The sequence below is a fragment of the Lepus europaeus genome, chromosome 1, assembly GCF_033115175.1.
Source record: "Lepus europaeus isolate LE1 chromosome 1, mLepTim1.pri, whole genome shotgun sequence".
Classification (NCBI taxonomy): Eukaryota; Metazoa; Chordata; class Mammalia; order Lagomorpha; family Leporidae; genus Lepus; species Lepus europaeus.
In genome coordinates, this window is record NC_084827.1 from 67,950,673 (window position 1) to 67,978,405 (window position 27,733).

At 43.5% G+C, this 27,733-nt stretch overlaps 1 protein-coding gene across 1 annotated transcript in view; it reads right to left on the bottom strand.

The window, feature by feature from the left end:
• LOC133765683 (5-hydroxytryptamine receptor 5B) overlaps positions 1–21,078 on the bottom strand; it is a 79,904-nt gene extending 58,826 nt beyond the window's left edge. Inside the window, exon 1 of the mRNA XM_062199225.1 lies at positions 20,290–21,078. Coding sequence (XP_062055209.1) covers positions 20,290–21,078 — 789 coding nt within the window. The remainder of the gene's footprint in view (positions 1–20,289) is intronic.
• Positions 21,079–27,733: the final 6,655 nt, after the last annotated feature.

Below are 27,733 nucleotides of genomic sequence, written 5' to 3' on the forward strand. Positions count from 1 at the left end.
AAATTTATATTCATTAAATAAAAGTTAAAAAAAAGAAAATAAATAAATTAATTAAAAATAGTATTATGTGACCATATTGTTAAAGTGATCACATGGATAGGATTAAGTGTTAAAGGGATCATATAAATAATATCAAACGTCTGATAATAATAATAGATTGAAAAAGGAGCAAATGTTCCAACATGGGAAGCAGTCCACACAGCAGACTCATAGAATGACAATCACTTAAAATAGCACTCTGATCTCAGAATCAGCCCTTATGGCATTCTGGTCTGGCTGAAGAGCCCATGAGAGCTTTTAAGTATTAAAAGTCAAGTCACTGTGGCAAAAAAAGTTGTCCTACATTAAGGATCTCTATGAGAGAGATCATAGTGGATAGTAGTGGCCATCAAAGAAGGATGTACTTTTCTCTGAAGGGAGAAGAGAACTTCCACTTTTCTTATGGCCTTTTCTATATACTGACAGCAATTGTGGATTCAAAAGACTTCCATAGCCTTGGCAGTTTATGTTGAGCCTCAGGCGATTCTGAGGTCATACATAAGAGTGTTAATTGTTAAATTAACAAGAATAACTGTGCACTTACTTCCCATGCAGGACTTCTATCCTCAATGAGTAGTATTATGAGAAATAACTTTAAAACTTGTTCTCTCTGTGTGTGTATACATGCAAATTGTCGAAATCCTTACTTAGTATAGAGTTGGTCTCTGTTAATTCAAAATGAATCTTAATGGAGAATAGGACTAGGAATTGTAGAGGGAGGAGGAGGAGGTGGGGTGGGAGGGCACGTGGGAGAGCAAGTATTCTGGGAAGAATCACTATATTCTTAAAGTTTATTTATGAAATTTATACTCATTAACTAAAAGGTTTCCTGTCAAAAAAATTTTAAAAATAGAATCTTGTAATTACCAACACTCTAGGAAGACAAGGACCTTAAGTGTCCTATCCACTGAAGAATCCTTAGCACCTAATGTAATATATGGTATACAAATATTTGCTGGATAAACAAATGTTTGGAGATTATTCTTATATTCCAGCACATTTTGCTGATAATGACAGCCTTTGTTCTAAATTAGCTTTACAAGGATGCTTGTATAGCCTGGGATGATAGAGACAGTGTCTCCCAGTGCAAAAGAGAACCCCTTTGCTTTCACCCCAATGTACAAGATGCAGGTTTCTTTCATAATATGTAACATGTAATAAAACAGCAAAATAAGTCTAGAGGTCTGTTTTATTTACTGTATAACATTAGAAAAAATTTGCATTCTTTATTTTAAAAATGAGTTTGGTTTATTTTCTGCTTTCTCTTTAAAAGATTCATTTTTATTTGAAAAGCAGAGACAAAGACGAAAGGATAGGGAGGGAGGGAAGGAGAGAGGGTAGGCAGTGGAAGTGAGAGTGGGAATGGAGGGAGGGGGAGAGAGGGATGTGGAGAGGGAGGAAGAGGAGAGAGAGAATATCTTTCATTGACTGGTTCACTCCCCTAATGACCAGGGAGCTTGATTGGAAGTGGGGCATCAGACTCAAACTGACATCCACATGGGATGCTTTAATTGTACAAAGCAACATAACTTGCTGTGCCACAATGTCAACTCCATTACTCTTTAATCTTGAGGTTTCTTTGCTGTGATGCCAATCCATCAATCATTCCATACTACACCTACTGGGGGAAAGGAAACCAAGGGAAAGGGGAACTGATGCAAATATGAAGCTGACTCTGTAATAACATCCTTGGACTCCAATCCAAGAGTCTTGGGTCTTCTGCCAACATCAAGAAAACTGTGGCAGGGTGCCTTGTTAGGTTGCAAACAGTATAAAGTCTCAGGCCCTTTCTATATATCGACCTAGACCCTTGCCTAGTTCTTGGCTACATGGAATTGTTAGGCAGGCAGAGAGAAATTATCCTATCTGTGTTAAAGGGGCCTAAGGAAAACAAAACACCTGTAAAAAGAAATGAAGCATGCATTGGAAGCAGCCCAGTATTTTACATTAAAAAGGCCTATCCATACTCCGATAACTTTATAGGTGGTCCCAGCATTTCCTTCAAGGAAAGCACCACCAGGAGAATCCTCTCTGCCCAGTCTGATAACACTGGGTAATAAAAATCTTGGTGGCCAGCACTTTGGCATAGCAGGTAAAGCCGCCACCTGCAAGTGCCATATGGGCACAAGTTCTAGACCCAGCTGCTCCACTTCTGATCCAGCTCTCTGCTATGGCCTGAGAAAGTAATAGAAGGTGGTCCAAGTCTTTGGGCCCCTGCACCTGCGTGAGACCCCAAAGAAGTTCCTGGCTTCAGATCAGCATAGCTCTGGCCATTGCAGCTATTTGGGGAGTGAACCAGAGGATGGAAGGTTCTCTCTCTCTGTCTCTGCCTATCTGTAACTCCACCTTTCAAAATAAATAATCTTTTAAAAAAATAAAAATCTTGGGGAGAATCTCACCTGTTTCACAGCTAGCAAACCTTTTGTCCAGGTGGAGAGAGTTGGGGTAGGAAGGAAGTAGAAATGACAAGACGACCTAGACACCAAATCCTTATAAACCACATCCCAAATGCAAACTACACTCAGTTTTGTTGAGATGCCTTCCTGTCATGTCAGAAGTATTCGCTCAATTAAACTTTGTTACCTTGCTTATCCCTGACTGAGTAATTGGGCATTCTCTCATATCTGTCTAGAGAGGTGCCCATCCATTTTGACAGAAGCCCTACCCCATTAAAGCTTGCTACCTTGCATATCACTACTGTTTCATGTTTAAAAGTCTGTGGGAACAAGAACTTCTCTTCCAGCCATCTCCACTAACAGATCTATGCATTATCATATTCATTTATACGACAAAAAAATGGGGGGAATGACAAAACCAAATTTCAAAGCAAATTAGGGATTAACTGCTATTCCAGTATGAGTTCCCATTTTGTTGCTGAACACTGCCAAACTGAGTGGAGTTGCTACAGAACCCAAAACTGGGTCTGCTTACCTGACGTGCAGCAAGCCCATCACTGATACTGGGGTGGTGGAAAAAATTAATATATTTATGCAAAGCATAGAGCAGCTAATGCTAAATTCCCAGACTTCCAAGATATTAGATGCAGTGAGTCTTGTAATTCAAGGTTGGAGATGAGCAGTGAGAAGTGCATGATCAGCTCATGTGGGCCTCTGGTTGGTCCACTGTGCACATGGGTTTCTTTTGATTGCTTCCAGATAGGGGCCAGTATGCTTCCTTTAGAATGGCAAGGATGTGATGCAGTCTTTGTGTCTAAGTGCAGACTATTACTTTCTTCCATCACTGCATGAGTTCCTTCACAGCTCACTGAATAGGGGCCAGCATTCATATGTTAGATAAGGGGCAATCTGAGTGTTTAAGATTCAGGGTTTCTAGGGCCAGCGCCATGGTTCACTTGGCTAATCCTATGCCTGCGGCGCCAGCACCCCGGGTTCTAGTCTTGGTCGGGGCGCTGGATTCTGTCCCAGTTGCTCCTTATCCAGTCCAGCTCTCTGCTGTGGCCCGGGAACGCAGTGGAGGATGGCCCAAGTGCTTGGGCCCTGCACCCACATGGGAGAGGAAGCACCTGGCTCCTGGCTTTGGATTGGCACAGCACGCCGGCCATAGTGGCCATTTGAGGGGTGAAACAACGGAAGGAAGACTTCCTCTGTCTCTCTCTAACTCTGCCTGTTAAAAAAAATAAAAAAAGATTCAGGGTTTCTTAACCTGTGTCACTCCCCGAATTAATAATTTGATCTTTACAGAAGAACTGCAAGCGAAGGAATAGACATTGGTACTTGACAAAGTAAACATCAAAGATAATGGGGTGAGGGGCTCAGCATCAATTTCTACCTCTCTAGGAAAAATATTAACCATTAACCATATTGTAATACTGTGGGTATTATAGTGAGACAGTGTTACAGAGTAGGACCTGTATAAATCACAGCTTCATGGTCTCCAACTCTTCTGTCCTCTAAAAATAAAATTAAAGGGCTGGTGTTATGGCGCAGTGGATTAATGCCCTGGCCTGAAGTGCCAGCATCCCATATGGGTGCTGGTTCTAGTCCCGCTGCTCCTCTTCAAATCCAGCTCTCTGCTATGGTGTGGGATAGCAGAAGAAATTGGCCCAAGTCCTGGGGCCCCTGCACCCACATGGGAGACTTGTAGGAAGCTCCTGGCTCTGGATCAGTGCAGCTGCGGCCAATTGAGTAGTGAACCATCGGATGGAAGACTCTCTCTGCGTCTCATCTCTAATTCTGACTTTCAAATAAATAAGTCTTTTAAAAAAAACAAATAAAATTTAAAAACACTCCATATTCTATAGAACCTACGAATGTTCATAATCATGCAATTCTGTCAGATAACTGGCTTAATAAGAAGAAATTGAAAAGAAATCATGAAGAAGGAAGATGGCTCTAATCAATTGTGGAGCCTACCAGCTGGCATGGTGATCTCCCAACACCAGACCTCCAGCATGTAGAGATTCCTTACAAGGCTGATATCAAGCCCCTACAATGCCAGTGGTTGTTCAAAACCTGCAAGTTCTTTGCAAGCATGGAGAACACTGACAGCTTCCCAAGAACAGCTGAAGTAATCTGGATTATGATTGGAATGTCCAGGTTAGGACTTGGAACCCAGGGCTCTCATTCTCTCTGCCCAGTTTATTGAGATAACTAAGATCTGTATCATTTTTTGAAGGCATTGTGAAGAGAAAACTAACAAAAACAGCACCCAAACACACAAGTCTAGCTCGTCTGACAACCTAGAGCAGGAAATTTTCGCAGCTGCTTCTCTTGCGCAAAAGAAACCCAGCAAATAACATCAGGAAATTTTCCTGTGAAAAATCAATGCAGAGCACTGCTAGACATGAAGAAAATATACTTTTCCCTTCAGTGTAACAAAATACAGTTAAACAGTATGATTTTTCTAAGTTCTTATATACTACCGTAACATAAATCACAACTGAGGGGCCGGCGCTGTGGCATAGCAGATAAAGCCACTGCCTGCAGTGCTGGCATCCCATATGGCTGCCGGTTCATGTCCTGGTTTCTCCACTTCCAATCCAGCTCTCTGCTATGGCCTGGGAAAGCAATGGAAGATGGCCCAAGTCTTTGGACCCCTGGGCCCACGTGGGAGACCCTGAGGAAGCTCCTGGCTCCTGACTTCAGATCAGCTTAGCTCCAGCCATTGCAGCCATTTCGGGGAGTGAACCAGCAATTGGATGATCTCTGTCTCTACCTTTCTCTGTAACTCTTTCAAGTAAATAGATAAATCTTGAGAAAAAAAAAAAAAAAACATGTGGAGAGTACACTCTCAGGGCAAAGTTAGGGAGATTGTGGCAGAGGAAAGACCACAAAAATCAGAGGGCATTGTCCAAAGAAAAAAGCTACCATAGGGAAAATAAAAACCAACTAGTATCTCAAAAAAAAAAAAAACCCTAAAAATACATGCAGCAATTCAAGAAACAAGAGTAAGGAAGACAACATGATGCCCCCAAATGAACACAATACTTCAATACTAGAATGTGAAAATGAAAAGATTAAAGAAATGCTAGAAACAGAATGCAAAAAATTGAGCATAAGATTACTTAGAAGTAATCAGAAGCAAATTCATGAACAAAAGAAATCTGTACATGACATGTTTGTCAACCCAGAATACTGTACCCTGCAGAGTTCTCATTTATGAAGTAAGGTGAAATAATGATTCTCCATTACAAACAGAAAATGTAAGATTTTGTCCAGCCTTAGAAAAGATGGTTAAGGATATTCTAAACACAGAAATACAGAACATGATCATCACTATGAAAGAAGGCAAAGGCAGAAAATCTCAGAGAACAAAGGAAATCCAAAATAAAAATAGGAATATTTATGGGAAAATGGCAGGGCTAAGCCACAACTTATCAATAGTCACCTTGAAGGTAAATGGCCTCAACTCTCCAGTTAACAGATACAGATTGGCTGAATGGAAAAAAAAATCTATTTTCTGCCTATAAGAAACATATCTCACAAATAAAGATACACACAGACCGAAATTGAAAGGATGGTAAAAGATATTCCATGCCACAGAAATGAAAAAAGAGCTGATGTAGCCATCCTAATATCAGAAAAAAATAGACTTTAACACAAAAACTGTTAAATGAGACAAAGAAGGGCATTATGGAATGATTAAAGGACAAATTCAAGAGGAAGATGTGACTGTAATAACTTAAAAGAAATATTAAGGGGTCGGCGCTGTGGCACAGCGGGTTAACACACTGGCCTGAAGCGCCGGCATCCATATGGGTGCCAGTTCAAGTTCCAGCTGCTCCACTTCCAATCCATCTCTCTGCTATGGCCTGGGAAAGCAGTAGAAGATGGCCCAAGTTGTTGGGCCCCAGCACCCACATGGGAGAACCAGAAGAAGCTCCTGACTTCTTGCTTCGGATTGGTGCAGCTCCAGCCATTGTGGCCATCTGGGGGGTGAACCAGCGGATGGAAGACCTCTCTCTCTCTGCCTCTCCTCTCTGTGTAACTCTTTCAAATAAATAAATCTTTAAATTAAATTAAAAAAATGTTAAGGGATCTAAAGGGAGACATAGAATCAAATACAATAGTCATGGGGGACTTCACTACTCCACTTTCAGCAAAGGACTGATCAACCAGATAGAAAATCAGCAAGGTAACAACAGTTAATAAACTCTATAGACCAAAAGGACTTAACAGTTATCCCCAGAGCTTTTCATCCTACAATTGCAGAATAGACATTCCTCTCACCAGTGTATGGAAATTTCTCTAGGGTTGTCCACATGCTAGTCCATAAAGCAAGTCCCATAAAATTCAAAAAAAACAAAATCATATCATGCATCTTCTCTGAACACAATGGAATGAAGCTGGAAATCAACAACTATAGAATCTTTAGAACATATGCAAACACATGGAGACTGAACCAAATACTCCTGATTGTAAAGTGGGTCATAGAAGAAATCAAAAGATAAATCAAAATAATTCAGAAACAGATGATATGACAATAAAAAATGTCAAAAACTTATAGGATATAGCAAACACAGTGTTAAGAGGAAAGATTACAGCAATTGGTGCCTACATCAAGAAATTGTAAAGGCACCAAATAAATGAGCAATCAATGTATCAATAACCTGAAAAAGCAACAGTAAACCAAACTCAACATTAGCAGTAGAAATGAAATGATTAAAGTTAGAAAATAAATAAATAAAACAAAAATAAAGGTACACGGGCAGTTCCAAGATGGTGGAATAGGGGGGGAGTTTACTGACCTAGTCCAGGAGAAAATAGTAAAAAAAAAAAAAAAGTGGAGATTGTGTAGTCTCAGGGAAGTTAGGGAAAAAACAGCAGAGGAAATTCTTCCAAAATTAGAGGACATGGTGGACCTACATGGAGGGCATGGGTGCCTAAGGCTCTGGACTCAAATAGCCAAGAGCCTATGCACCAGCACTGGAAAGTGAGGTGAGACAAGACTGCAGCAGCCCGAGACACTGGGAAAAAAGCAGCAGGAAGAGTCTAGAGGGAACAAGGCTTGAAGCCCCGTGGGGGAAAATGCACCAGCCTAACTGGAGAAGAGAAAAAGACAGTACGGACACGTATCTCTCTATCTGATCACCTTAGAGGCTGATAGAGCAGGCGCCATTTTGGACATGTGTAACAGCTGCACCAGCTCGTGTCTGCACCCTACAATCAGCCAAGTAGAGAATCCTGACTCCAGTGGGAGAACTAACAGGGGGCTAGGAGCTTGTGAATGTGTGAAGCTTCTGAACCAAGACTGTGAAAAAAGAAAAAAAGAACTGAGGGTGTGTGGGAGAACGCACGGTGTGGCTGAGACTTTGAGTAGTCTCAGTAGGAGACGCCACAAGCTCCAGCAGTCCTGGTTACTTGGTGAGAGACATTTCAGGGAATGCGAACTTACACTGAGGACTGCACAGATCCTTTGTGTGGTTCTCGGGACAGAGCAGACAAATATTACACCCACAGGGGCTAGTGCTCAGGTACTGGTCTCCACTGAGGAAAAGAACTCCGATGAGCAGAATTATTTCCCTTTGGATTAAAAAAAGAGAAGATTTACCATGCCAAACCTGGGTGTGTCACCATAGGCATACCCTTAACACTAGAGAACTGAAGAGAGCTCTCTGGCCACACCCACTACAAGCCTCTAGAGATTCACTGAAATCAGTCCACTTATCCAGAGTCATAGTACGATGATAAAAGCTACCACAGTGGGGAAAAAAAAAAAATCAAAAAGTTTCTCCACAAATGCTGAACAAACGCAACAATCCAAAGAAACAATAAGGAAGACAACATGACACTCACAAAAGAACACAACATTCAATACAAGAATATGAAAACAATGAGAAGAAATGCAAGAAATGGAACTCAAAAAACTGTTAAGATTACAGAGAAGTAATCAAAAGAAAATGCACGAACTACTGAAATCAGTGCAGGACATGAAAGAAAATCTATTTCAGGCATGGAAAGCCAAGACACTCTGGCAAAAAAAAAAAAAAATGACCTAAATGAAAGATCTTCGCGAGTGAGATCCCAGTGGAAAGAACAAGTCATCAGAAGGAGGTACCTTTCTCTGAAGGGAAGAGAGAACTTCCACTTTGACTATGACTTTGTCTAAATATGATCAGAGTCCATGAACTCAAAAGGCTTCCATAGCCTTGGCAACTCATGACAAGAGCCTCGGGTGATTACTGATGCCATAAACAAGAGTGTCAATTTGTTAAGTCAACAACAGGAGTCACTGTGCACTTACTCCTCATGTGGGATCTCTGTCCTTAATGTGCTTTACATTGTGATTTAATGCTATAACTAGTACTCAAACTGTATTTTTCACTTTGTGTTTCTATGTGGGTGCAAACTGTTGAAATCTCTACTTAATAAATACTAAACTGATCTTCTGTATATAAAGATAATTGAAAATGAATCTTGATGTGAATGGAAGGGGAGAGGGAGTGGGAAAGGGGAGGGTTGTGGGTGGGAGGGAAGTTATGGGGGGGGGAAGCCATTGTAATCCATAAGCTGTACTTTGGAAATTTATATGCATTAAATAAAAGTTTAAAAAAAGTAAAAGAAAAAAGAATCTCTCATGAAATTGAAATCTTAAGGAGGAATCAAAATGAAATGAAGAATTCAATAGAACATGAAATTGAGATATTGAAGAGAAATAAAAATGAAATGAATAATTCATTAGAACAAATAAAAAATGCAGTTGAGAGTCTTAAAAACAGAATCAGTGAGGCAGAAGAGAGAATATCAGACTTAGAAGACAGAGTGGCCAGTGCCGCAGCTCACTTGGCTAATCCTCCACCTGTGGCACTGGCACACCAGGTTCTAGTCCCGGTTGGGGTGCCAGATTCTGTCTGGTTGCTCCTCTTCTAGTCCAGCTCTCTGCTGTGGCCTGGGAGTGCAGTGGAGGATGGCAAGTGCTTGGGCCCTGCACCTGCTTGGGAGACCAGGAAGAAGTGCCTGGCTCCTGACTTCAGATCGGTGCAGCGCACCAGCCTTAGTGGCCATTTGGGGTGGGGGGTGAACCAATGGAAGGAAGACCTTTCTCTCTGTCTAACTCTGCCTGTCAATAGACCAAATGGACCTAATAGAAACCTACAGAACTTTTCATCATACAGTTGCAGAATACACATTCTTCTCAGCAATGCATGGAACTTTCTTTAGGGTTGACCACATACTAGGCTATAAAGCAAGTCTCAGCAAATTCAAAAGAATTGGAATAATACCATGAATCTTCTCAGACCACAATGGAAAGAAGCTGGAAACTAGCAACTCAGGAATCCCTAGAGCATACGCAAACACTTGGAGACTGAACAACATGCTCCTGAATGAACAGTGGGTCATAGAAGAAATCAAAAGAGAAATCAAAAACTTTCTGGAAGCAAATGATAACAACACAACATATCAAACTTATGGGATACAGCAAAAGCTGTGTTAAGAGGAAAGTTTATAGCAATAGGTGCCTACATCAAGAAATTGGAAAGGCATCAAATAAGTGAGTGATCAACGAATTGTAAGGAAATAGAAAAACTACAGAAAACCAAACCGAAAGCTAGTGGGAATTAGTAAAATTAGAGAAGAAATCATAGAAAATTAATTAATTTGAAAAAAAAATTATGTAGGATCTCTGTCTTTAATGTGCTGTACATTGCTATTTAATGCTATAATTAGTAATCCAATAGTAGTTTTTTCACTTGATGTTGCTATATGGGCAAAATGTTGAAATCTTTACCTAATATATACTAAACTGATCTTCTGTATACAAAGAGAATTGAAAATGAATCTTTACATGAATGGAAGGGGAAAGGGAGCGGGAAAGGGGAGGGTTGCGGGCGGGAGGGAAGCTATGGGAGGGGGGAAGCCATTGTAACCCATAAGCTATACTTTGGAAATTTATATTCATTAAATAAAAGTTTAAAAAAAAAAAAGAAATTGTGGAGCGATAAAGTGGAAGGAGTTTAGGCCCCTGCTGACTTTGTGGACCCTATCCCACCTGAGATGCCAGCTTACAAAGTCCTTTTATAGGGAATAAAGACCTATGTACCTAATCTAAAAAAAAAAAAAAAAAAAAAGAAAGAAAAAAATCACAAAAAATCCGCCAAATGAAGAGCTGGTTTTTTGAAAAAATAAACAAAATTGACATACCACTGGCCCAACTGAACAAAAAAAGAAAAGACCCAAATCAAAAAAAAGATGAAAAAGGGAATGTAAAAACAGATGCCACAGAAATAAGTCATTCTAAATTGCTACAAAGAGCTGTATGCCAGCAAATTGGGAAATCTATTAGAAATGGATAGATTCCTGAACACATATAACCTACCTAAATTGAACCACGAAGACATAGAAAATCTAAACAGACCCATAACCGAGTCAGAAATTGAATCAGTAATAAAGGCCTCCCAAAAAAGAAAAGCCCAAGACCAGATGGATTCACTGCTGAATTCTACCAGACATTTAAAAAAGAACTAACTCCAATTCTTCTCAAACTATTCAGAACAATTGCAAGAGAGGAAGTCCTCCCAAATTCTTTCTATGAGGCCAGCATGACCTTATTTGCTAAACCTGAAAAAGATGTAGCAGAGAAAGAATTACAGACCAATTTCCCTGATGAACATAGATGCAAAAATTCAATAAAATTCTGGCCAATAGAATGCAACAACACATCAGAAAGATCATCCACCCAGACCAAGTGGGATTTATCCCTGGTATGCAGGGATGGTTCAACATTCGCAAATCAATCAATGTGATTTACCACATTAACAGACTGCAGAAGAAAAACCATATGATTCTCTCAATAGATGCAGAGAAAGCATTTAATAAAATACAACACCCTTTCATGATGAAAACTCTTAGTAAACTGGGTATAGAAGGAACATTCCTCAACACAGTCAAGGCAATTTATGAAAAACCCATGGGCAGCATCCTATTGAATGGGGAAGGACTGGAAGCATCTCTACTGAGATCTGGTACCAGACAGGAATGCCCTCTCTCACCACTGCTATTCAATACAGTTCTGGAAGTTTTAGCCAGAGCCATTATGCAAGAAAAAGAAATTAAAGGGATACAAATTGGGAAGGAAGAACTCAAACTATCCCTCTTTGCAGATGATATGATTCTTTATTTAGGGGATCCACAGAATTCTACTAAGAGACCATTGGAACTCATAGAAGAGTTTGGCAAAGTAGCAGGATATAAAATCAATGCACAAAAATCAACAGCCTTTGTATACACAGGCAATGCCACAGCTGAGAAAGAACTGCTATGATCAATCCCATTCACAATAGCCACAAAAACAATCAAATACCTTGGAATAAACTTAACCAAGGATGTCAAAGATCTCTACGATGAGAATTACAAAAAATTTTTTAATTTTTTTTGTTTTAGTTTTTTTTTCATTTATTAAACTTTTATTTAATGAATATAAATTTCCAAAGTACAGCTTATGGGTTACAATGGCTTCCCTCCTCCCATAACTTCCCTCCCACCCGCAACTCTCCCCTTTCCCGCTCCCTCTCCCCTTCCATTCACATCAAGATTCATTTTCAATTCTCTTTATATACAGAAGATCAGTTTAGTATATATTAGGAAAGGTTTCAACAGTTTGCCCCCATATAGCAACACCAAGTGAAAAAAATACTGGAGTACTAGTTATAGCATTAAATAACAGTGTACAGCACATTAAAGACAGAGATGCTACATAATATTTTTTTAAAAAATTAATTGATTTTCTATGCCATTTCCAATTTAACACCAGGTTTTTTTTTTATTTCCAATTATCTTTATATACAGGAGATTGATTCAGTATATAATTAGTAAAGATTTCATCAGTTTGTACCCACACAGAAACACAAAGTGTAAAATAAAGTTTCAGTACTAGTTATAGCATCACTGCACATTAGACAACACATTAAGGACAGTTCCCACATGGGATGTAAGTACACAGTGACTCCTGTTGCTGACTTAACAATTTGACACTCCTGTTCATGGCATCAGTAATCTCCCTAGGCTCTAGTCATGAGTTGCCAGGGCTATGGAAGCCTTTAGATTTCGCTGACTTTGATCTTATTCCGATAGGATCATAGTCAAAGTGGAATTTCTCTCCTCCCTTCAGAGGAGGGTACCTCCTTCTTTGATGGCCCCATTCTTTCCACTGGGATCTCACTCACAGAGATCTTTCATTGAGGTCTTTTTTTTCTTCTCCATGGTATCTTGGCTTTCCATGCCTACAATACTCTCATGGGCTCTTCAGCCAGATCCGAATGCCTTAAGGGCTGATTCTGAGGCCAGAGTGTTGTTTAGGACATCTGCCATAGAATTACAAAATCTTAAAGAAATAGAAGAGGATACCTAAAAAAAAATGGAAAAATCTTCCATGTTCATGGATTGGAAGAAGCAAAATCAAAATGTCCATTCTCCCAAAAGCAATTTATAGATTCAGTGCAATACCAAGCAAAATACCAAAGACATTCTTCTCAGAACTGAAAAAAATGATGCTGAAATTCATATGGAGACACAGGAGACCTCGAATAGCTAAAGTAATCTTGTACAACAAAAACAAAGCTAGAGGCATCACAATACCAGATTTTTTTTTTTTTTTTACAGGCAGAGTGGATAGTGAGAGAGAGAGACAGAGAGAAAGGTCTTCCTTTTTGCCGTTGGTTCACCCTCCAATGGCCGCTGCGGCCGGCACATCTCGCTGATCCGAAGCCAGGAGCCAGGTGCTTTTTCCTGGTCTCCCATGCGGGTGCAGGGCCCAAGGACTTGGGCCATCCTCCACTGCCTTCCCGGGCCATAGCAGAGAGCTGGCCTGGAAGAGGGGCAACCAGGATAGAATCCAGCGCCCCAACCGGGACTAGAACCTGGTGTGCCAGCGCCGCAAGGCTGAGGATTAGCCTGTTAAGCCACGGCGCCGGCCCACAATACCAGATTTCAAGACTTACTACAGGGCAGTTGTTATCAAAACAGCATGGTACTAGTACAGAAACAGATAGACCAATGGAATAGAATAGAAACACCAGAAATCAATCCAAACATCTATAGCCAACTTATATTTGATCAAGGATCTAAAACCAATTCCTGGAGTAAGGACAGTCTATTCAACACATGGTGCTGGGAAAACTGGATTTCCACATGCAGAAACATGAAGCAAGACCCTTACCTTACACCTTACACAAAAATACACTCAACATAGATCTAAATCCATGACCTGACACCATCAAATTATTAGAGAACATTGGAGAAACCCTGAAAGATAATAGGCACAAGCAAGGACTTCTTGGAAAAGACCCCGAGGCGCTGGCAGCAAAGCCAGAATTAACAATTGGGATTACATCAAATTGAGAAGCTTCTGCACAGAACAGTCAGGAAAGTGAAGAGGAAACTGACAGAATGGAAGAAAAGATTTGCAAATTATGAAACTGATAAAGGATTAATAACCAGAATCTAGAAAGAGATCAAGAAACTCCACAACATCTAAACAAACAACCCACTTAAGAAATGGGCCAGGGACCGCAGTAGACATTTTTAAAAAGAGGAAATCCAAATGGCCAGACACATGAAAAAATGTTCACAATCACTAGCAATCAGGGAAATGCAAATCAAAACCATAATGAGGTTTCACTTTACCCCAGTTAGAATAACTTAGATACAGAAATCAACAACATATCCCATAATTTCTTTATTCAGTCTACTGTTGATGGGCATTTAGGTTGATTCCATGTCTTAGCTATTGTGAACTGAGCTGCAATAAACATTGAGGTGCAGACAACTCTTTTATTTTCCAGTTTAATTTCCTTTGGCAAATTCCAAGGAGTGGGATGGCTGGGTCATGTTGTAGGGTTATATTCAGGTTTCTGAGAAATTTCCAAACTGACTTCCACAGTGGCTTTACCAGTTTGCATTCCCACCAATAGTGGGTTACTGTGCCTTTTTCCCCACATCCTCGCCAGCATCTGTTGGTAGATTTCCGTATGTAAGAAATCCTGTCATTTGTAACAACATGAATGAACCTGGAAGACATCATGTTAAGTCATATAAGCCAGGCATAGAAAGACAAATACAGTGTGATCTCATATGTGGAATTTTAAGAAGTTAAAGTTTTTGAAGTAAGGAGTAGAATGGTGATTACTAGAGGTTGCTGATATGGAGGGGTTGATCACAGGGGGCAAAATTCCAGCTAGACAGCAGAAATAACTTCTAAAGACCTGCTACACATCAAGGGGACCACAGTCACAATGTCGTGTATTTTTTAATTGCTGAACAGATAGATTTTAAATGTTCTCACTATAAAAAAGATAATTATAAAATGATGGCTATGTTAGCAAGTCTGATAAAAACCATTCCACAAAGTATACACACAATGAGAGGGTTTCAAAAATAAATTTGCACAATTAAAGATTTATTTATTTGATAGGCAGAATTACAGATAGAGAGAGGTCTTCCACCTGCTGGTTCACACTCCAAATTGCCACAACAAGCTGTTGCTGGCTTACCCAAAGCCAAGGGTTTCCTCTGGGTCTCCTACATGTGTGTAGGGGCCCAAGCACATGAGCCACCTTCCATTGCTTTCCCAGGCACATCAGCAGGGAGCTGGATCAGAAGTACAACAGCCAGGACTCAAACCAGTGCCCATATGGGATGCTTCCACTGCAGGTGAAGGCTTAACCTATTTACACCACAATGCCAGCCCTTGCGTAAACTTGTAACTATTTTAACATGAACTTTTTGAAGCCCTCTTGTCTATATATCAAAACATCAAATTGTATCTACCATGGTTTGGATGTGCTTTGCCACAGAGGTTCATGTGTTGTAAGCTTGGTCCTTGGTGTTGTGATATTGAGAGATGGAGGGACACCCTTAGTGGGAGGTTGTTAAGTCATTGGAGACATGCCCAAGAAGGGTTTGATTAGTTCCCAAGGGACCCCAATTAGTTCTCCAGAGGCGGCTGTTATAAAAGAGCCCGCCCTTCCTTGAACCACTCTGGCTTCTTGTCTTGTGATGTGACCATTCTTCCCCCACATGCTCCCTCCATGATGCCTTTTGCCATGAAATATTCTTACAGCATAGATCTGAGGTCTCCTGCAATAGCTAACTGCATGGCTCCAGTGAGCCATCTTGGAAGCAGGTTCCTCAGCCCCAGGCAAGCCTTTGAATACCTGCAGTCCCACCCAACATCTTGACTATACCACTGGAGACCTGAAGCCCAATCTATGCAGTTAGCCTGTTACCAATGTGTGATACACAATCTGTGAGTTGATAAATTTTTGCTGCTTTAAGCCACAAAACTTTGGAGTAATTTGTTACACAAACACTACATAACCAATTCACCTATGATGGCAAATAAGAGCAATGAGAGGAATAAAACAATTTTCTTATTTATAATTTATAAGAAGAACAGAAAATAAATCAAAATAATATAGCAGCTATCATTTACAGTTTATTATTTTCAGTACTTCAAGCACCCTATTGCCTCATTTACTTTTCACGAGAACAGTATGTGACAGATGGCAATATTTCCATTTTGCATACAGAAAAATGCAGGCTTAAATAAAGGCCTTTGATTAAAGTGCTTGTAAATGACAAAAAAATTAAGACTCAAGTCTCCTTATTTCCAGATCTCATGCTCTTAACTGCTATGCTCACTACCTCCAAGGACCCAGTTATTGAATGAGTAAATAAGCCAAGAGTATCAACTAAGCCTACATCCTCAATTTCATGGGCCCCCTTTCTCCATTAAAAATATTTAAAATTAGGGAGTGGGCATTGTGGAATAGCAGGTAAAGCCACTGCCTACGAGGCTGGCATCCCACATAGCCTAGCGGTTCATGTCCCAGCTGCTCCACTTCTAATCCAGCTCCCTGCTAATATTCTTGGAAAAGCAGCAGAGGACAGCCCCAATGCTTGGGCACCTGGCCCCAGGTGGGAGACCTGGAAGAAGCTTCTGGCTTTGGCCTGGCCGTTGCAGTCATTTGGGGAGTGAACCAGTGGATGGAAGACCTCTTTCTCTGTGTCTTTCCCTCTCTTTCTGGATCTCTTTCAAATAGATAAAATAAGATTTATATATCTGTTTGAAAGGTGGAATTACAGACAGGTGGGGGAGAGGGGGAAAAGGGGAGAGGGGAATAAGGGGAGAGGGTGACTCTTCCATCCACTGGTTCACTCCCCAGATGGCTGCAATGGTAAGAGCTGCACAAATCCAAAGCCAAGATTTCTTCCAGGTCTCCCATGAGGGTACAGGGACCCAAGAACTTGGGCCATCCTCTACTGCTTTCCCAGGATATAGCAGAGAGTTAGATCAGAAGTGGAGCAGCTGGGACTAGAACTGCCACCCATATGGGATGCTGGCATCACTATGGCACAGCATCGGCCCCTAAAATAAATCTTTAGAAGATAAAGTTATATTAATATAAAAGCTAACATAATCAAGGTTAAATTTGTTCTATTAATTTTGCTGTAATTTTAACAAATTGAAACATTTCCATCAGCCTCTAGAAGAATCATGGCTCTATGTAGTACGCCTACTGTGCCTGACGGAATCAATTGTACACAGAAATCAAACAAGCAATGAGAAGGGGGTGGGAATTGGTGGTGTATTTTAAAAGGCAAGTAAATAATCTCTACTGATTCTGCTTTCTCCTTTGCTAACTAGTAAGGTGTACAGAGCAGTAGGAAATAATCATAGCCCATGGGGTAGCTTGGGTGTGGGAAGCACATTACACTGTGTATGTGGTATTCAGTGTCTTGATATATGAGTATATATGATTGGATTAACTTGTCTGGTGAAGAAGCTAGCAGTGCCTTTGTGTTCAACTGTGTTTAGATCTCCTGGAAAGGAGGGCTCATTTTATTTCAAAGGCAGAGTGACAGAGTAGAGACAGAGTGATCTTGCTTCCATGGTTTACTCCCCAAACTGCTGCAACAGCCAGGAGCCAAGAACTCCATCCTGCTCTCCCACATGGGTGGCAGGGACTAAAGAACTTGGGCCATCTTCCACTGCCTTCCCAAGCATATTAGCATGGAGCTGGATTGGAAGCAGAACAGCTGGGACTCAAAACAACACTGATATCCAGCGTCACAGGTGGAGGCTTACCCACTATACCACATGTGAAGACTTTGAGATTAGGATCCTTTGAACCCACTTTGACTGGGATCTGAACACATCATTCTTCTGTAGGTGAGACACTTGTGAGCAGGACAGCCCTAAAATCGGATTCTTGAAGGTAGTTTGGAGTAATGACAAGTAATGAAAAAACCAGTAACTTTAGATCCAGGATAAATTTCAGCTGCTCCACCCAGTGAGTGTGGTTTGTGGATGAACTAACTTTATGGTGCCTTGGTTTTCTCATCTGTAATATGAGGACTGCATGGCAAAGAACGTGCTCATCAGGTAGTCACCTGGGCCCCTCCAGTCCCCAGCCAACAGCTGACAAATGGACTATGAGAAGAATGGCATATGCCCCATCAGGGTAAGACTGCTAAAAGCTAGTTTATCTCCTCACATGTCTTGTGTTCCCATTGCAACTCTTTAAGCCACATGTTCAAGATGGCATAGTCAAAAGACAACAAGCAGCCTCAATCTATGAGTTATTGCCTTGGAGGGGAGCTATCCAGGGGGGATTCCAGACCCACACTGAACTTGAGAGAAACACTTTTATTGGTTTGTGGCTGTACATTGCTGTAGCATCCCTTTGTTTATCCTAATAGAGACTATAAATGCCAACTTTTCTGGATAATGAGGATTCAATAGATGAGTGAAAACCATCGAGAATGGGGGAGGGGATAGGCAGAAGACAATTTATTAAGCATTATTTTTCCTTCTCTAGTTTCAAAAGGACTAATCACTGTCCAAGAGTTATTGCAAGCCCCTTTTAGGACATATTTTAGCGTCAGGACCTTGACAGAAATCTGAAAAAGATGGCTGTATGCTGCCTTGCCAAGAGCAGCCCTCTGGCTTTGGAAAGATGCTCATCTCCCATGGAAAGCAGCACACTTTGCAGGACCTAAATTCATCCCATCTTGTGTCCCCTGGAGCACTGACAAAAAGCAGGTGGGAGGAAAGTAGCCCATGATTTTAAATTTGGTGTGCTGTGGCCAGCGGGCTTGCCAGGAATAGCAGTCAGGTTTTGAGGGTTTGCAAAGGCCAAAGCAGGAGGATGCTGTGAAACAAATTCCCCAGCTGCAGTCTCAACATTCTGCGATCCAAGGCTCTTAGACATGATTTAGACCAACACCGCATTAGAGACAGAACTTGAGATCCAAAGTGGAGAAGGGCATGTCCTGCATCCCACCACCAGCAAGTGGATAAATCACAGCACTGTCCTGCCTTCCAGAACTTTCTCCTCACCAGTGGCCACCCCAAATGGGCCAGGCTCCTGTCAAGTCACACCTTCCCTACCTGAATGGGCTCTGTCAAAAATGAAGACTACAAGCAGGCTCGGCAAATCTTTCTGGTGTCCATTTCACTACAACTGCTCTGGGTGCACATAGGATTGATGTAGATAATAAAAGTCAGTCCAATCTTGGCAATCAGAAAAGCTATAATCACCGCAGGCATTTCCAAGGGATCTTTCAAAGAACATCATTAATTGTGAATCAAGCTCTCCCATACCAACACTTTCCAATTATAGTCTTGACATTCCTACTCTAGGTACCAAATGTCACTGCCATGTAATGGAAGAGACAATTTTTTAAAGCACGTGTATTTATCGGAGCCTAGGTGTCTGAGATAATTTTGCAAAATTAAAACTAGCAACAAAGCAATGCCCCCTGTCTCTTCTTCCCCCTTTATGCACCCTCCTTTCCTGGTCCATGTTTTATATCTGGGAAGGGGTAATAAATCTCTTAATTCTAAGACGAGAAGCTTCTGACTTGAAGCACCTGAGACTCCCAAAAGGGAAAATTTGTACTGCTGGGGTGAGAAGAAAGCTTCACCAAGAATAACAAAACAGTCTGTCAAATGCTGTTTCTCAGTACATTTCAGTGGCAACTTCCCCTGGTCTAGACTGCCAGGAAACACCCTTTCTCTGGTTTGTTCTGCCACCCACCACATGCCAGGCTAGATGCCAGGTGTTTCACATTCATCTCACGAAGCCCTCACCCAGAGCCCCATCAAGTAGGAATCAAAGACGAGAAAAGGGAGCTCACAGAGATTAAGCATCTGCTCTTATGTCCTCAGCTGGGATTTGAACCTGTGGTTTTGTCTCCAAAATGACTAGAGGATAGTGCTGGAGTGGGAATAATCAACAGGAAAGGAAGTGACCCTGGGGTTGTTATCATTTATCCTCACTTCCCCTTCGCAGAGAGCCAGCCAGTTGTAGCAGGGAATGCAATTTCTCTGTGGTGGGCTCCAGTGCATACAGAAAATAGGGGCAAAGAGCCACTGGAATTTCTGCTCAGCCCACAAAAGTCAGTGGTCTCACTGAGCTGCTCAGGACTCACGCGGATACAATCATAAGAAAAAAAGCAAAGAGCGCAGCTGATCAGAGGCGCCCTCACCACCACCCGGTAAACCCGCTGCACCTGCTGCATAGCCCAGCTGGGTCAGCTCAGACCCCAGCCCTAACGCGCAGGGGGTGAAACTTTTCCCAGCAGCGACTGGGTTTGCAGGTGGAGAACCCTGCGCTGGTGCACCACAGGTGCGGATGAGGAGCCTCTGAGCGCGCCTTCAGGAACACAGAGTCCTCTTGCATTCCAGGTGTGCTGGCTCTCAACCTTTCTGCTCAAACCCCAAGTGTGAAAGCTTCCTCCTCACAGCGGCCCAGTACCCGAAATCCCCATTCTGCAGCCGGCCCCTCACCTGTCTGGTCTGTCTGGTGGTCGGCAACGGCAGCACCGTCGGCCGGCGGCGGCGTCCGAAGCGAAACTTGGCTGCCTTGTAGATCTTCCAGTAGACAAATAACACCACGCCGAGCGGCAGGTAGAAGGCGCCGCAAGTGGAGAAGACGGCGTAAGAGAGTTCTTGGCTCACCTGGCAGCGTTGGAGCTGAGCGTCGTACACCTCGCCCCAGCCAAACAGAAGCGGCGCCAGGGCGATGAGTGCCGAAAGCGCCCAGGTGAGCGCGATCATGAGCGCCGAGGCGCGGCGGCGGGTGCGCAGCGTGTACTGCAGGTGGCGCGTGATGGTCCAGTAGCGGTCCAGGGCGATGGCCGCCACGTTCCAGATGCTGGCAGTGCAGCACAGCACGTCGAAGGAGATCCACACGTGGCACAGACTCCGGCCCAGCCGCCACCGTCGCCCGGCTGACAGCTCGCTCACCAGGCTCAGCGGCATCACCAGCGCCGCCACCAGTGCGTCCGATACGGCCGTCGAGGCCACCAGATTGTGTGGCACGCGATGGAAGGCGCGGACACGCAGGATGGTGACCAGCACCAGCAGGTTCCACAGGAAAGTGGCCGCGATCAGCAGCACCAGCAGAGTCACCACCAGGACAGTGAAGACTGAGAGGGATGCCTCTCGGCCAGGAGGCACGGCGCCACCGGGGGTCAACTCGACGACCCCGCTCGGGCTTGGACTACCGCTGCAGGTCCCGGCTCCCGAGGGAAGGGCCACGCTGGGGGCGGCCGCCGAGAGGTTAGCGGCTTCCATGGCGCGTGGGATGGGGGCCGAGGACGCCAGCGCAGTCCTGGAGCTCGGTGTAGACCAGGCAAGTGGGAGAGCTGCGTGTCCGGGGAGGGAGTCCAGCCGGTCTTACCCTGGCGCTTTCTTCGAGCCGCAGCCCCTCTTTGGCACTTTTGCTGGGAGCTTTTCTGGGACTCCTCCGATCTGCTCCGCGGGCACCACGCGGTCCGAGGGCTGCGAGCCAGCGAGCTTCTGCGCGCAGGGGCGGGCTCCGAGGGTTGCCCCCGCCCCCATCGCGGCGGCTGCGGGCGCCGAGCCGCACCTGGAGTGCGCCGAGGTGGGCGGGGGCCGTTTGGAGAAGCCACCAATAGGGAGCGGACCTGCAACGTGGTCCGCGCCGGTCTCCCAGCCTCTGCCCAGCCGACAGCACCCCAGCTGCGGGTAGTCTGGTGGGAAGATCTACAGCTGCGTCGGAATCCCTCAGCCTGGTGGCTCGGCGCGACCTTGGCAAACGCAGGGTTCCATCACGGACCAGAGGGGTTTCGCTTTTCCTGCCTCTTGATGGTGTTGTTGAAAGCGGGGCAGCGGGTACTGGGGTCTGTGAGATAAAAAGCTCGTAACGCCGGCCCCGTACTGCGTCGCCTTCGCAACGCTCCTGCCCCGCCAGGGCTCGGTGGTGCCGGGCGAACTTCGCTGCCTGCCTGCATGCGGGTGAACGCGGCTTCTGAACAGCTTAGCCGCCCTGGAAGAGGGACCTCTCTAACCTCCGCGCAGGCTTGGATCTGCCCCGTCACACCCACCCTCCCCACCTACCTTAACGATTCTTCATATCGAGATTGAATCGGGGTCATTTATTCTTGAGCCAAGGTAGAAAACGATTAGAAAGGTGACATTCAGTTAAGGCTCCAGCCCAAACCCCACTGCGGTCTCGTGATTTTTTTTTTAATCGATTTGAGAAGTGGTGGGAGGAGGGTATATAGAGTCCTCATGAGCTAGTTCACGGCCCTAAATGCCTGCAAAGGTCAGCTGAAGCCAGGCTGAACCTCAGAGCCGGTAATTCAATCCAGGTGTCCTAGGTGGGTAGCATGGACCCAACTGCTTGAGTCGTCACCTGCTGCCTCCCAGGGTCTGCATTAGCAGGAAGCTGCAACCAGATGCAGATGATTGGAACCAAACCCAGGCACTCCGTATGAGATGCTAGAGTCTCAGCACTTTTTTTTTTTGACAGGCAGAGTGAACAGTGAGAGAGAGAGACAGAGAGAAAGGTCTTCCTTTTTGCCGTTGGTTCACCCTCCAATGGCCGCTGCGGCCGGTGCATCGCGCTGATGCGAAGCCAGGAGCCAGGTGCTTCTCCTGGTCTCCCATGCGGGTGCAGGGCCCAAGGACTTGGGCCATCCTCCACTGCCTTCCCGGGCCATAGCAGAGAGCTGGCCTGGAAGAGGGGCAACCGGGATAGAACCCGGCACCCCAACCAGGACTAGAACCCGGTGTGCCGGCGCTGCAAGGCAGAGGATTAGCCTGTTAAGCCACAGTGCCTGCACAGCACTTTTTAAAAAAATTTATTTCTTCATTTTACTTGAAAGGTGAAGCAGAGATCTTTCCTCTGCTGGTTCATTCTATAAGTGTGTGCAACAATCAGGGCTGGGCCAGGCCAAAGCCAGGAGACTGGAACTCAATATAGGTCTCCTTTATGGGAAATACAGACCCATGTACTTGAGCCATCATCTACTGCCTCCCGTGGTGCACATTAGCAGGAAGCTGCATCAGAAGTGGAGGGGCCAGGGCTCAAGCCAGGCTGTAATGTTAAATGCCAGCCCCACTCAGGCTTCAAAACAAAAATAAGTACTTCAACCATAATTAAATCAATATAATGCTGCACTTCTTTCATTCCTGAGGCTAGAACAGAAATAGATGGAGCTGCAGCCTACCCTTCTATTGTTGTGGCAGCATAATGGGCTTGCTACTAACACTCTGAGAACTGCGCAGGCTATGCAGGGAGCTCAGCCGAGCCTAGTCGGCACTGGGCCTTGAGAGGCAGCTCAGAGATTGAACTCTTTCTGGAAAGGCCACTGGGGCTGCAGCATGGAGGGGTTCTGTTCCCTCACTCTTGGAGCAGTCCCTCCCTGGGCACCAGGGTTATCTTGTCCTCTCCAAGGGCCACTCCCAGAAACCCCATTTTCTTTTACCTTCCCTTTCTCATCTGCTCACATGTAGGCTGGTCCTGTTCTCTATCATGTAAGGGTCCATAAAGAAAATTGTGCAAAGGTGTCATGGTAACAACACATAGTTACAGACTAAGTGGTTGACAGTAATGCCATACAGCATGGTCAGGGAAGATCTCGTGGAGGAGGATGCTGTTGCTGTTTTAATGACGTGTAAGGATGGAACTGAGATTTTGGACAAGATGAATAAATGGTTGGACCTTAAGGTAGACCGGTCTGGCTGGAGTGTGATGGCTGGAGTCAAAAGCCACAGAAGATGAACATACAGGGTATAAATGCCCAAGGAGTTGGGGTTTAGTTTTGATCACAGAGAAAGCTGGATTTTAGAAGATTTTAAGAAAATTAACCTAATGTGAATGCTTCAGGAAAATGGAGATTAGTCTGTGAAATATTTTCATAATAGCATTCTCTCCATTTTATTAAACAAAAACTTAAACAAGAGCAAAGGAGATTTTTTAAAAAAGATTATTTGAGAGGAAGAGGCAGAGAGAGAAAGAGACAAAGCGATTCCATCCTCTGGTTCATTCTCCAAATGGTCACAATGGCTGGAGCTGAGCAGATCCAAAGGTAGGAGCCAGAAGCTTCTTCCGGTTCTCCCACGTGGGTACAGGAGCCCCAGAACTTGAGCCATCTTCTGTCGCTTTCCCAGGCACATTAGCAAGGAGCTATATCAGAAGTAGAGCATCCATATGGGATGCTAGTGCCACAGGCAGAGACTTAACCCACTAGACCACAGTGCTGGCCTGGAACAAAGAATATAAAAAATGTAAAAATATTCATATTACACCAGTTAGATATATGACACATTTTATTTTCTGTCTGTTCCTCTCCTAATATATTTTCATGTCTAAAATCAACTTTTTATTTTGCACACTTTTTTCTTACTATATATTCTCATCATCATCACACTTTCTATATTGTTCCATTTATCAGTTGGGAGACTTTGAGCAACTTAGGCTTCTAAGTTTAAACCTCAGTTTCTTCATTTCAAAAAAGGGGATAATTCTACTTGTCATAAGACTGATTGTTCTGCTCTTATTAACTTTGAGTATAAGCCTTAGATCCAGTTCTCTTCTGATTTTTGACATGGAACTTATTTTTGCAGTTTTAATCTCTCAAATATAACAATAAAATTACTTGGTTCAGTTGATCTTACCAACTTTAAAGGTATCTTCCCCATCTGCAAATGAGGAAATGGAAGGAAATTGTCAACCTGCTGCTGTGGACTGAATGCTATCATCTCCAAAATTCAAAAGGTGAAGTGTCAATCTCCAACATAACTGCATTCAGAGATTGGATCTTACAAAGAGGTGGTAAGGGGGCCGGCACCTGCAGTGCTGGCATCCCATATGGGCACTGGTTCAAGTCTTGGGTGCTCTACTTCTGATCCGGCTCCCTACTAAAGAGATACTAAGATTAGGTAAGCTCCATCCAGATGGGGCCCTGAGCCATAGGGTTAGTGTCCTCTAAGAAGAGATAGCATGAGTCAGGTGTTTGAAACAGTGCTTTAAGTCACTGCTTGGGTTGCCTGCATCCAATGTCAGAGTGCTTGGTTAGAATCCTGACTCCTCTGCTTCAGATCCAGCATCCTGCTAACGTGCATTGGAAGCCGCAGGTGATGGTTCAAGTACTTGTGTTTCTGCCAGCCTTGTGGAAGACCTGGATTGAGTTCCAATCTCCTGACTTAGAGTGGGCCCAGGTCTGGCTGTTGCAGGCATTTGGGATGTGAACCAGTGGGTGAAAGATCTCTCTTTTCCCCCCTCCCTCTCCCACCGACTTTTCAAATAAAAAAAAGTGAAAATAAATGAATGAGAGGCCAGCATTGTGGCATAGCAGGTAAAGCCTGGGTAAATCTGCCACCTGCAGTGCCAGCATCCCATATGGGCACTGGTTTGAGTCCTGGCTGCTCCACTTCTGATCCAGCTCACTACTATGGCCTGGGAAAGCAGTACAAGATGGCCCAAGTTCTTGGGTCCCTGCACTCACATAGAGACCCAGAAGAAGCTCCTGGCTTCGGATCTGCACAGCTCCAGCCATTGCAGCCAGTTCGGGAGTGAACCAATGGATGGAATACCTCTCTCTTTCTGCCTCTCCTTCTCTCTCTGTGTAACTCTGTCTTTCAAATAAATAAATAAATCTTTTTAAAAAAGAAAATAAATGAATGAAACAAATCTTGATAGTCTTCAATCTCATCTCTGTCCACTTATCCTGGCTGGCTGCCCTCCAGCCCCACAGGCTGCCTGGTGCCTGGAACTTGACGTGCACCTTCTTTTCTCAGGACTGTTGAGTGTGCTGCTGTTCCCTTTGCTTAGGATGCTCTTCCCTCAGACAGGTGTGGCTCACTTGCTGGCTTCCTTCAGGTCTCTGCTCTGTTGTCACCACCCCAGGTAGGCCTTCTGTGAACATAGGATCTAGGATCAATCACTCTATCCAAAGGATTCTATCCCACTACTCTTTTTTCCTTTCACAGCACTTTGCAGAAATAACATCATATTGCTTCTTTTATTCCCTTTACATGATCTGCCTACCCTACAAAAATGTAAGCTCTTCTTGGGCAAGGAATTTGGCCACTGCGGTATTCAGTTCTGTGCCAGGCACATAGTGCGTCACCTGATAAATTTGTATGGGTTTGTTGAGGGAAGAAGGAAACATTGTTGGAAGAGGTAATCTCCAAGCACTGAGCATCCCTTGCACCTTCTCTTGGGTGTGCCAAGAATGCAAAGCCCAGACTGCTCGTTACCCAGGCCATTTCTCAGAATTGTGCTTGTAGCAAGCAACCTTAAAGGATGGGAAAAGGGCAAGGTTGCTTCCACTTACTATCAAAGTGGTGAATCTCAAGTTTAGTGTCTCCCTCCTGTATCAGAGCCTACTGCCTGTGCAGATGCCCAGCATGAGTGCTTTCTGTGACCCCTGTGGGACTTAGGAAATATGGGGAACCAGCACTAATAAACATGAAGCTCTGGCTACAGCTTTGGCCCAGTGTAATAAAATTCTTAGTCTCTGATCCAGGAGTTTTATGTCTAGCACAAGTATCTATGAATCAGTAGCAGGGTAGCTTGCATGTAGGGTGGCGTTTCAGAGCCTGCACAGGGCTTGGCAAATGCTCAGTTTATTGATTTTTCAAATTACAGTTAGTCCAAGTTTTTTCCCTCTTGTGATTATTCCTTTGATATGTTTTCTCTTAAATTTCATAGCCAAGTTAAAACATGGGAACAATATGACTGTTCTTTTTACATATTTCCAAATTGTGCCTTAGAGAGATTTAATGGTTTCACAGTTCTCCTAGCACTGGCTTTGGAAAAATGAGAGATTGACAGCCTTGCCCAAATCAATTTTTTTTAGCATTACAAAAAGTGTTTAACTGGTATTTAATGATGCATTTTAATTTGCATTTCTTCAGTGGCTACAAAGGCTGCACTTTCCTCACATGATTAATTACATTTACCTATATATCCTTTTGTAGATGCTTTTCATCTGCTTTTTAAGGAATCTGCATACTGACTTTGTGGGTATTTATCAACTATAATGTATCTAGAGGGCATATTTTCATCAGTTTATTATATAATTTTTCTGTTACTCTTTTTTCATTTTTTCTGTTATATTTTGTTAAGTTTCTTTTATATAATAGAGCACATTGATTTGGCCTCCATAAATGTCCTAAATTTACTCAGTGATCATAAATTGTTTTTCTGTCTCCTGTTTCCCTAAGTTTATGAATGGATTTAATATGTAACTCTTAGGTTCCCCCAGAGTCACTGTGGCATGTCATAGGTGATGGTGGCCAGTCTTCTCACCCATGTGCTGTGTGTAATCTTGCCCATTGCAGCTTCACCCTGGTTCCTGGGTGCAAGACCAGTGGTGTTACACAGATGGGTAGACTGCTGTCCTGATCCTGGAGGATCACTCGTCTACCACAGTACACACGTGGGTCTCTAACAACCACGATGCAGTGCACTGTCCTGGCAGCTAACTGGGAGTACCAACAAGGGTTGTTGACCTTTCTAAGGGAGAGAAATCTTCCTTCTCGAGGGAGGCAGCTTTTGAGCTGGAACTTAAACATGGGAAAGATTTTCATCAATAAGTAGAGAGAGAGAAGGAAGAGAGTGAGGGGTGAGCAAAGCCTTGGAGGTAAAAGATGAACAAAACAGAACAAAAATGCCAGCAGAGAATGACCAGGAAGTACTCAACCTTGACTAGACAGTAATCCATTCTCTATGGCTTGCCAATTTTTTATTTTAAAGACAACATAAATTGTCTGGTCCTTTTGTTTCTCTCTGAAACTTGTATGTATCTCCCATGGTTATCTTTGTGATGTTATTAAAAAGCCTTCATAATTTCCTATTCTTTCTTTTGTGTTCTTCCATGTGGCTTTAGTATCATTTTATCAGGTTCTTTTCCCATTTGTCCATCAAGTCTCAGGCTGAACGTTGCCTCCTCTATTAACACTGGTCCTGAGGCCC